We start from the raw sequence: 11,039 nt of genomic DNA on the forward strand, positions 1-11,039 counted from the left end.
CTTGAGAGAGTGCGTCTAGTAAATTATCATAATTGCTTGAGAGAGATTTATGATAGCTGGAGAGTTCATGATTGATAGAGGCAACTAAGTCAAAGCTATAAGAAGCATACAACTAATGAAATCAACAATTGGGGAAATCATAACTCTAGACCTCCTTAATCTTGACTCCAATCCTTATCCTTGTTAATTGATAGTTTTACGACTTTCTAGATTTGTTAGTTAACTAGATAAAAATAAATATTATAATCTTTATAATTAGAAAATTATTTGGACTTGTCTTCTTTGCGATATTGAACAATTACAGCGAAACCTTAGTTCTCTGTGGGATTCGACTCCGGACTTTTAGACCGGATTATATTTGCAGCGACCGCTTATCCTTTCTAGGACTAGAGTTGGGCGTGATAAGTGGGTCGAGGGCCGAGCCTCGACTGTACATGTAAGTTTTTTACTTTTCATTAAGTATTTTGATTTACTTTTATATAATTTTGAAATACTAATTCAATGTAATTTTTCTTATAGGGTCGCTTCACAGCTGACGTGGAGGAATTCATACACAGTCAGCCACCTAATGAGTCAGGCGAGGCAATCCAACTTTCGGACGAGGATGCTGAAAGAACACTCCTTGAGTACTTTATATACTTTGAACTAGACAATAGAACCAGTTTTCGAATGGGCTTGTAATAAGCGTTAACTTAGTTTTGTTAGCTTAATGTGTTAGTTCTATTGAACTTTATACTTTGTTGGTTTTATGTTGTTGTTAATGTTGTTGTTGTTGTGTTGTTATTGTTGTTGTTGTGTTGTTGTTGTTGTTGTTGGTATTGTTGTTGTTTTTGCTTGTAATAGGGAATTTGGTATGCTGACAGGTGGTGTAGCTGCCAAAACAGGCAGTTTCTGCCAAAATTATACCCAAAAAAGCGACCAACTTTGGTCGCTTTTCTATTTAAAAAAAAATATTTTCTGGGCAATAACGACCAAGGTTGGTCGCTAATTAACCCAGATTTCCTAAAAAGCGACCAACTTTGATCGCTATTCTATTTAAAAAAATCTGAAAATTGGCGACCAATTTTGGTCGCTTATGTATAAAAAAAAATTAAATTTTTGAAATTAGCGACCAATTTTGGTCGCTTATGTTTAAAAAAATTACAAAAATTAAAAAAAAATTACCAACTTTGGTCGCTATTTTCCAGATTTTAAAATATAATATTTGGTTTACAGACCAAAGTTGGTCGCTATATTTTGAATAATAATAAATAAATAAAAATGTAATTTAAATATAGAGACCAACTTTGGTCGCTAAATTTATATTATTAAAATATTAAAGCGACCAAAGTTGGTCGGTATATTATTTACCGGAATATTTGGTCCTTTTACCTTAAAGACCAAAGTTGGTCGCTAATTAGCGACCAACTTTGGTCTCTAAGGTAAAGGGACCAATGAAATAGCGACCAAGCCAGTTTGGACGCTTTTTGGTCGCTTTGTGACTTGTAAGCGACCAACTTTGATCGCTTTTTGTGGTCACTTTTTTCCGAATTTCTAGTAGTGTTTCCCTTCACATCAATCTCACCAAAAAACTTTTCTAATATCTTATAATAGTATTTTTTGTCAACTAGATTTTATAAGCAATTAGTCAAATAAATATATAGCAATTGCATAATTTCCCTTTATGTTTTACTTGTTTTGTCAATTTATTTATTTTATCATCTAAAGAGCAATGTCCATTAAGTCAAACATAACACACTAGATGGTCCAAGTAATTTGAACCTGGTGATGGATTTCTAAGGTGGAAAGAAAAACCACACACCCAGATCGAAGAGAAAAGGAGAGAAAATTCCTTGTACGAAAAAATGATATTGGCGAACATCAAGCTCTCCAGTCAAGTATAAAAATTATTCCAACCTAAATTCATGACGCAGTTGCTTTGGAGAACTTGTGTTTCTATCAAATCAAGGATATTAAAGGGAGAAAATATGAGCAATAAAATGGAGTTTGTATAGGTAGGTTAATATGGCGGAGGAAATGGAGAAGTGAAAATAGAGATTCAACAAGAAAGAAAGAGAAGCAAAAAAAAAATTTGACTTAGTTTTAAAAAATGGGGAGGAAGAGGATGGCTGGAGATGATAATGACAGGCCAGTGGTTCACTGATAAAATGAAGAAAGATAAAAAGAAAAGAAAAATGAATAAGAAAAGAGAAAAAATTAGTATTAAGTTTAATTAGTTAGAGTATCCAATAGGAAAGTAACACCTGGACAATTAAATTAGTTTTAAGCTGTTTTTTTTTTTTTTGCCTCACGCGCATCTACGAAATGAACTACACTTTTCATGCCAGGTCATCACTCAATGGGGCATTAAATTCACTTAAGATTAGAATAAGGGGTAAAAGGTCGGCCGTAAAGATTATATTTGTATACAAAAGCAAGATTCGACTCCATATGCATTCTCCGAACTTCCCTTGTTTGTTCTTTTATCCATCTCTCCGCCGACCCCTGTAACTGAAGACCAAAATGAAAGCAAAAACTTAGTTACACCAGATATTTAGTGTTAAATTAAGATGAGAATATGTATTAATTTACTATAGTTTAGTGATAATAATATTTGTGGAGACATGTATTGTTGGGTTTTTTAAGCTTAATTTAGCTTAAAAGAGAGTGAATGGGAAATGGATGAAAAATAAAATATTTGAGTTTTCCTCCTTGACAAAGGGACATTGTCCCATATTGGAAGAGGAAAAGATTTTTAATGGGTATATATACAATTGCTCTTCTTCTAGCTCTTAAAGAATTAAGAAGGCAAGCCTCGCATCATCGTCGTCATCGCTCGCTCGGCTCCGGCTCCGGCTCTGGTTCGGCTTTGGCTTTGGTCAAATAATCGATTGATTGATTAATTTTTTAGACCAAATTTATTTGTTAATAGTAAATATGAACGAAAAATTAAGTACCCTTCCCGTCCGTTTTCTGTTTTTGTAACGAAAAAATAAGGGTTTGAATTCCTGTTTTATTGTTGGGTAAATAACTATTTACGTTATGGATGTTTTGAGTAAACGATCATGATATCCCTTCTGAAGAGTTGCACCTCTTCAATTTGAACTCAACATATTGGCTATATATATATATCAGCTCATTATCTCAGATTTTCCATACAAATTTCTGAATTCTCCTCCTTTCTTCTACATTATTTTAACTACAAAGAAAGCAACAGTAAGTGTGATTTGCTACCAATCTTTGTGTTCGCTAAAACACTGAGGTTTTAAATACCGCTACACCAGTGTGTAATTCGTTCTATCCTGGGAGAAAATAATCCACAACCTTGGGTACTAGGAGGGGATTAAGTTCCTTAAGGAAACAATGTGAATCGGTGTGCTTGGATTAAATTCTGTTTCTTTTACATTTCTGTTTATATGTTATTTATCTTCTCTGGAATTATTTTACAAATACGGTATACTAACAAGCTTAAGGAACTTGTTATTTTCTGTATTTGTATTATACTCACTATTTCAGGAGACTAAAACCTTTGTGGTTTTCTATTCCATTGGAGATTAAAATCTACGTGATTTTAACATTTGTTTGTGTCATTCTTTTACAAAAATGAGGAATGACAACGGGAACCAGACTGTTCCTATGGTGACTGCCAATGCATCGACAATCCGAACAACACCGGCATTGGCACCGGTAGAAGAAGCCGGAAAGTTTTCCGGATTGATTTCAAGCGGTGGCAGCAAAGATGTTCTTCTACATGACGACTTTAAGTCTACAGAAGTTCATTAAGGAAGATGTTCCTGTTATGCCCGACGAAACTCCAGAGAATGAACGCTTTCTCGTGACTGAGGCATGGAAGCATTCTGATTTTCTATGCAAGAATTACATTCTTAGCGGACTGGAGGACGATCTATATAACGTCTACAGTAATGTGGAGATATCAAAAGAACTGTGGATTGCGCTTGAAAGGAAATACAAAACTGAAGATGCCGGGTTGAGGAAATTCGTTGCTGCAAAATTTTGGGACTACACAATGGTAGATAGCAAGTCTGTTATTACCCAAGTCCAGGAATTGCAAATGATTATTCACGATCTCCTTGCTGAAGGTACAAGTCGAATCAATGATGCTCGTGTATTGGGATGCTTAATGTATATCATGAATTGTACACGACCAGATATAGCTTGTGCTATAAGTAAATTGAGTCGATACACGAGCAATCCAGGTCAATCTCATTGGATGGCAATGAAACGAGTTTTGGGATATTTAGAACATATCCAGGACTTTGCTTTGCACTATAGTAAATATCCTGCGGTGATTGAGGGATACTGTGATGCAAGTTGGATCACCGGTTCAACTGATTCTAAGTCCACTCGTGGATATGTATTCACTATTGGTGGGGGAGCGGTATCTTGGAAGTCGTCCAAACAAATTTGTATTGCCCTCTCTATAATGGAGGCTGAGTTCATAGCCTTAGATAAAGCCGGTAAAGAAGCTGAATGGCTCCGGAGTTTCTTGGAAGATATTTCATTTTGACCCAAACCGTTGGCACCAATATGCATACATTGGGATAGTCAAGCGGCAATTGGAAGGGCTGGGAATGTTATGTATAACGGTAAATCTCGTCATATACAACGAAGATATAAAAACCGTTAGGCAACTACTCTCTAGAGGAATTATCATGATTGACTCATAAAGTCAAGTGATAATGTGCCGAATCTACTTACAAAAGTCCTAACTAGAGAGGTAGTTGAGAAATATTGAGAGGAATGAGACTATGACCGAGAACAAGTCATTGTGGCGGTAACTCTACCTAGAAGACTGGAGATCCCAAGATCTAGGTTAAAGGAGAATAAACAAAGTCATTAATGACGGTTCAACATCGTCAACTAAAATTTTGGTCCATTCTCGTGATGAGACAATGCTCAGTACCAAGCATTAAGGCTTTTTAATGATTTCTAAATTTGATACGGGATATATCAAATAGTGTATCTACGCGATGACACGTTTAGGAATCACCTATGTAAGTGTGAAGTGTTAGCCGCTTCAAGGAGAATTTTATAAGACCGATTCTCTATGCACTTATGAAACTAGGCGGTGTTCATGGCTGAAACGAACACAACAATGAGAACCAAAGACGGTTAAGGGTTGATTGTGTGACTTATGGTTGTTTAGGTATACACCAAAGTTCGACGGTTCAAAGATATCAAATCTACCGATTGACCGAGTATATCCGACATAAGTTCACTACGGAAAGTTTAAAGGGAAACCTACTTATCCAGATGCGATTAATCATTGCTTGCGAATCATACAGTTTTTCATGCATATTTTCGTGATATAGCCATTCCCCGTTCATGTGGGGAATTGTTGGATTTTTTAAGCTTAATTTAGCTTAAAAGAGGGTGAATGGGAAATGGAGGGAAAATAAAATATTTGAGTTTCACTCCTTGACAAAGGGACATTGTCCCATATTGGAAGAAGAAAAGATTTTTGATGGGTATATATACAATTGCTCTTCTTCTAGCTCTTAAAGGGTTAAGAATAAGGCAAGCCTCGCGCCGGCGTTGTCGCTCCCTCGGCTCGGCTTCGGCTTCGGTCAAATGATTAATTGATTAATTTTTTGGACCAAATTTATTTGCTAATAATAAATATTAACGTAATATAATTAAATATTCGGTTTTGTAGACGGAAAATTAATATTAAATCCAAATTATCCGTTTCCTCAACCTCCGTTTTTCATTTTTTGTAATGGAAAAATAAGGGTTTGAATTCCCATTTTATTGTTGCGTGAATAGTCATTTACGTTATGGTCATTTGAGTAAACGGTCATGATAGCCCTTCTGAAGAGTTGCACCTCTTCAATTTGAACTCAACATATTGGCTATATATATATATCACCTCATTCTCTCAGATTTTCCATACGAATGTCTTAATTCTCCTCCTTTCTTCTGCATTGTTTTAACTACAAAGAAAACAACAGTAAGTGTGATTTGCTACCGATCTTTGTGTTCGCTGAAACACTGGGGTTTGAAGTACCGCTACATCAGTGTGTAATTCGTTCTATCCTGGGAGGAAATAATCCAAAACCTTCGGTACTAGGAGGGGATTAAGTTCTTTAAGAAAACACTGTGAATTAAGTGGACTCGGATTAAATTCTGTTTCTTTTACATTTCTGTTTATATATTATTTTATCTTCTCCAGAATTATTTTACAAATAGAATATACTAACATGTATCATATATTTATTTAATTAATACAAACACTCGATGCGGATAAGCTTTTACCATTCCCCAAGTCTCAATTGGTCGGCCGCTAGGGACCTTTCTTTTATCTCTTCATATGGCCACACCATGCAAAATCGACCAGCCTTAAAACACAACTATTCAACAAAGGAAGATTCCAAGACAAACTAATTTAACAAAGAGTCAACAAGGACTTTTAATCTTGTTTAATCCATAAAAACAACAAGGGACTTGGAGATTTCTGGTTGGAATACTATCTTTAATCAGTAAACTCAAAAATGATGGATCCTGCCTTGTACAAGACTGCAGTGGAAGGTAATTCAGGAGATGGTGACTCTCTACTTTTTCATCTCAAAAGGGATGAAGAATTACACATTAGTTAGTACATAACATAACACGCCCTAGTTCCAGTAAAAGGTTACCATTATATCAACAATGCTAACCGCACGACTTGGAAGAATAATCAGAAACTAATTATCAAATATCTCGAGAAAACTAGATCCACTTTGGGTAGAAATGTTTTTCTTGGAGAAGCATTTTTCACAATTCAAGGTAGCAAAAATTTCACTGCTTTTCTTTTTACCTTACATTAGCAAGGTTTGGCTTTACACAGACCTCGAATTACATTAGATTGCTAAACATGTTTTTATTTTACATTAGGATTACATTAGCAAGGTTTGGTTTGGCTTTACACAAACTTCAAACATGTTTGGCAAGAGTAGCTTCAATGACAGCATGAGCTATGGGGTGATAACAATCACAGGCTTCCGAGAATACCCTTCTAGCGAAAACTCTGTCTTCTTCCTTCCCAGCGCCTTGTACGAGTGCAGTGTAGAGCGGACGAAGGTACAATATCCTTCCAACTTCTTTCAGAGTTTTTTCTACCACACCATAGTATTCTCTGCACCTTGCTGAAATGGCCAGCTGAAGAAAAGCTACCTTGACCTCATAATTTTTTGACTCAGAAAGATGATAGACAGCATCTAATTCTCTGACCTGAAAATAGCACAAAGTGACTTAGAACGACTATTTTCCATTTCGGAATAGGGGTGTTCAAGCAATATCTTAAAGGCAAGAGTGCGAGGCAAGACATTTTCCTAGCAGTGAGGTAAGGGTGCAAAACCATCAACTGAGGTGGACGTCTTCCAGCACTAGATTTTATTACTTGATTAGAAGCATAATCATGAGTTAAAGAAATGGAAATAATAGTTAAAAGAATGAGAACATAAATGATAAGAATTGAGGGGGATAACAACGAACAGAGAATGAACAGACAACATTGTCGACTTGAATTTTAATTACTTTTATAATGCTGTCCGCTAAATCATGGGGACATGTACAAACACAGAGAAGAAGCAGCACAATCCTATGTTGCATGCGTTCGAATCGACTGACGACATGCATGAACAAACATTTGAGTCAATTTGCCTGCAGCTTAAACAAATTTTAGTTGTAAAATGAGATAGGCTGCAGTCAAGCACCAAGACCAGCAAGAGAGAAGAAACAGTTGACAATCCATCATATTAGAGATCCACAGGTAATAGGAATTTACAAAAGGAGGAACATATATGGACATGCTATATGTACATATTTTGCTATGGTGTATTCAAGAAATGTGTGTATATAGGTGTGTGACCACAAATAACAATCAACTAATAACAGAGAGAAAAAAAGTTTTCAAAATGTTAAATCAGATTTATCACTAGAAAATAAGGAAAAAGCACACATTTCATCAAATGGGAAAAGAAATAATTTGCCAATTTACTGAGGGAAACTTCTCATTTAATGGCCAGTTACTACCTGAGATGCTTCGGCAGATTTAGGCAGGTTCTCGAGGTAAAGCTCCCATTCCTGTCCTTTCCAGTCAACAACTTCATCCTCTCTTGGCGTCCTACCTAGCCCGAACTCGTTAGCGAGTGAAACAATCTTTGAGTAGATGTTAGAAACTGGTTCTATGGCATCTGGAGGGATCCCTGTGCCTTCGGTCCAAAGTTTCAAATCAATCTTGTTCTCTATTCCAGGGACATTAACTTTAAGGAAATTGAGAAACATATCGGTGTCAATAGATTGAAACTTGAAGGTAGCAATATACTTCTTCAGAAATTCATCAAAAGCAGGTCTTCCAATCTGAGAAATGACAGCGGACGAAAAGTTAAGTTTGTTCTTGTAAGTAGAACGTAGAATACCTCCTAGACTAGATGATCTACTAACCTGTCTTTCAATGTGCTGTAAAAACTGGAAGCCTTTTTCATACGGAACTACAGAGTACACATCATCCGGGTCGACACCTGCCTGATTTGTCTTTAGCTTGGTGAACTCCATGTTATCCTTGAATCTTTCCATTTCCTTAACAAGTCCCTTCCAACCAATTCCAATATTTAATGAAGCTATTTCCTCCCCTTGCACAGCCTCAACAATTCTTCTCTCTGCATATGTTGTAAAACCCTTCAATCACCAGAATCAGTCTAACTTATTACATTGTTAATTATTGAAAGAAAGACGGAAAGAAAGAAAGAATCCCTTTTTTCTACAACAAACTTAATAGGAGTGCTCTCCGAACATTAATTAATCATAGTACATGCCTAAGTTTGATTTCGCAGACAAAAGTTAATATAAGCATTGGACTTCATTTCTTCCACTGTCGTTATAGCGAAATCATATTTTCACACTCTAATCCACAATTCATATGAAAGAACAAAAGTACTATGTCTATCTCCACAACCTAACAGAAGAAGCTTCTTTGCAGATCTTGCAAGTTCACTTCCCAAACAGTGCTTTAGAAGGCTATGGTCTAAGGTAGAGTTTTTAAAGTGATGGAACACGAAGGTCAAGGAACTCCAAATGTGAATAGAGCCAAAACAAAAACAATTAACGACATTCAATAGAAGAATTCGTCTCTATCAGATTCTTCAACCTCTAGGCTACCCCTTCAAAGGTTTTCTATTGGTGTAAATTTTAGTCAGAGAATAGGAAAGACAACTAAAAACCAGGAAAGTCCATTAGGATGCTAAAGATTGTATTTTAACAGTTTAACCATCCTATAAATAAAGCATTTAATTTCCCTATACTCTTCGTGTGTTATTTTCAAGTGCTTAATACAATAAGCTATAGTACCTCATTCAACCAAAAGTGGTCGTTGTTTTTGTTTGTGATCAAATTCCCCGTCCAGCTATGAGCAAGTTCATGAGCCACCACCTGCGATCCGCTAGCGTCCCCCTTGATCACTGTGGGCGTCAAGAAAACCATCCTCGGATTCTCCATTCCGCCTAAAGGAAAACTCGGAGGCAACACCAAAAGATCAAACCTTTCCCATTCATAAGGTCCAAAAAGATTCTCCCCAACCTGAATTATCTCTTCAGTGCCAGCGAACTCCTTAGCAGCAGCATTCAATACTGCAGGAACAGCCTCAGCATACACCCTTGTCCTGGGTCCCACCTCCCTAAAACCCAACTCCCCCACAGCAAATGCAAACAAATAGGGAGGTATAGGCTGTTCCATCGCAAACTCCTCCACCACCCTATCATCCCCACACCACACTGAATCCTCACAGACCCCTTGTGCCTCGGACGGCAGTGGGTCCCGCCTCTCCACGTGTCTGGCTGCCATAACAGCGGACAACTGACGCGGAATGTTCAATTTTGCAGCGTACTTTACACGCGCAGCGGGTGTGTCCTGACAAGGAAAGATCGAACCGGCGTGAATGGGCTGGCAATGGGTGTAGACATAAGGGTGAGTCTTGTTGAATGTCTGAGGAGGGGAAAGCCACTGAAGGGCAGAACTCGAAGGGCTGGTTTTGGAGAGAATCAAGATTTGGGTTTGGTCAGAAAGGGAAATGGTGAGTGACTGTCCAAGAATTGGGGAATCAGGAGAGAGGGAGAAAGGGAGAGGGGAAAGGGAAAGTGGGTCAAGCACAGAGGAGACAGAGAGAGAGCGAGTGTCGAGAGTGAGGGGTCCGGTGTAAGGGGTAGGGAGGGAGAGAAGAGTGGCAGAGGAAATGGTGGAAGATGAAAAATCGAAAAAGGAAGTGAGGGAAATATGAGTAGTGAGCGGGTGTGCTGAATCGGCGAAGGAATGCGGGTCAATGGGTGCCATGGAAATTGAACAGAAATGAAGGTTTTTGTAACCTCTGCTTTTAAATTTTGATGGTAGCGTACTGAGATATATGTAGGAGCGGGAAGAAGAATGAGACAGACAAGAACAATATGGAAAATCATGTCACCTTCTTCCTAATTTGCCATTAATTTTTGTCTCCTGCTCCAAAAGGCGTTTAGATGACTGAAAAGATTACCCACTAAGCCACTTTACTTTTAAAACTAACATAAAACAGATTCTTTAGAACTTAACTTACATTATTTGCATGGGCAACAATGGTATCTCTTTTCCAAAGTTTACTTCTTTTTCAATGTTATTTCATTTCTATAGCATACATCTGTGTTACGTCTACAAATTTTTGAATTTAAAATTTCGTACGTGCAAATGCTAGTAGAGAATAAAGGTAAAGTTTTGTTTACCAAAAAATGGAATTTTTGTCAAACCTACAATTTAGAAGAACTCGGGTTACTCATAATCAAAGAAATGAATAAAAGGAAATAATTCTGAGTAGCAATATAATAATCAAGAAAAACAAGTGATACCAATGTATATTCCAATAGCTTTTTTGTGTCCTACAACTGATCATATATCTCCTTTTTATAGGTACCTTTGAGAATGTATGTTATGTCTAAATCATAATGAGGCTATTATGAATAATTAAAGACATTGAATGCTACGTTACACAATCATTACATTGAATATATATATTCCTTAACGGACTCAGCATTTAATAC

The 11,039-nt window shown here is 36.9% G+C and overlaps 1 protein-coding gene across 1 annotated transcript; it reads right to left on the minus strand.

The window, feature by feature from the left end:
* Nucleotides 1-6,664: 6,664 nt before the first annotated feature.
* LOC109238182 (leukotriene A-4 hydrolase homolog) lies at nt 6,665-10,560 on the minus strand. The gene is made up of 4 exons (XM_019404613.1): nt 9,328-10,560; nt 8,425-8,658; nt 8,014-8,340; nt 6,665-7,209 (listed from the first exon to the last, which is right to left on the minus strand). Exons 1-4 carry the CDS (start codon nt 10,303-10,305, stop codon nt 6,913-6,915), a joined length of 1,836 nt encoding a protein of 611 aa, XP_019260158.1. The 5' UTR covers nt 10,306-10,560; the 3' UTR covers nt 6,665-6,912.
* Between the last annotated feature and the right edge of the window lie 479 nt (nt 10,561-11,039).

Source organism: Nicotiana attenuata, unplaced genomic scaffold, assembly GCF_001879085.1.
Source record: "Nicotiana attenuata strain UT unplaced genomic scaffold, NIATTr2, whole genome shotgun sequence".
Taxonomy (NCBI): Eukaryota; Viridiplantae; Streptophyta; class Magnoliopsida; order Solanales; family Solanaceae; genus Nicotiana; species Nicotiana attenuata.

Bases quoted from the DNA above. Each gene is read 5' to 3' on its own strand.
- LOC109238182 (XM_019404613.1), bottom strand. From the start codon at position 10,305: ATGGCACCCATTGACCCGCATTCCTTCGCCGATTCAGCACACCCGCTC. The intron at 8,659-9,327 runs GTACTATAGCTT...TGGTGATTGAAG, and splicing joins ACCACTTTTGGTTGAATGAG to GGTTTTACAACATATGCAGA. The intron at 8,341-8,424 runs GTTAGTAGATCA...GTCATTTCTCAG, and splicing joins TACAGCACATTGAAAGACAG to ATTGGAAGACCTGCTTTTGA.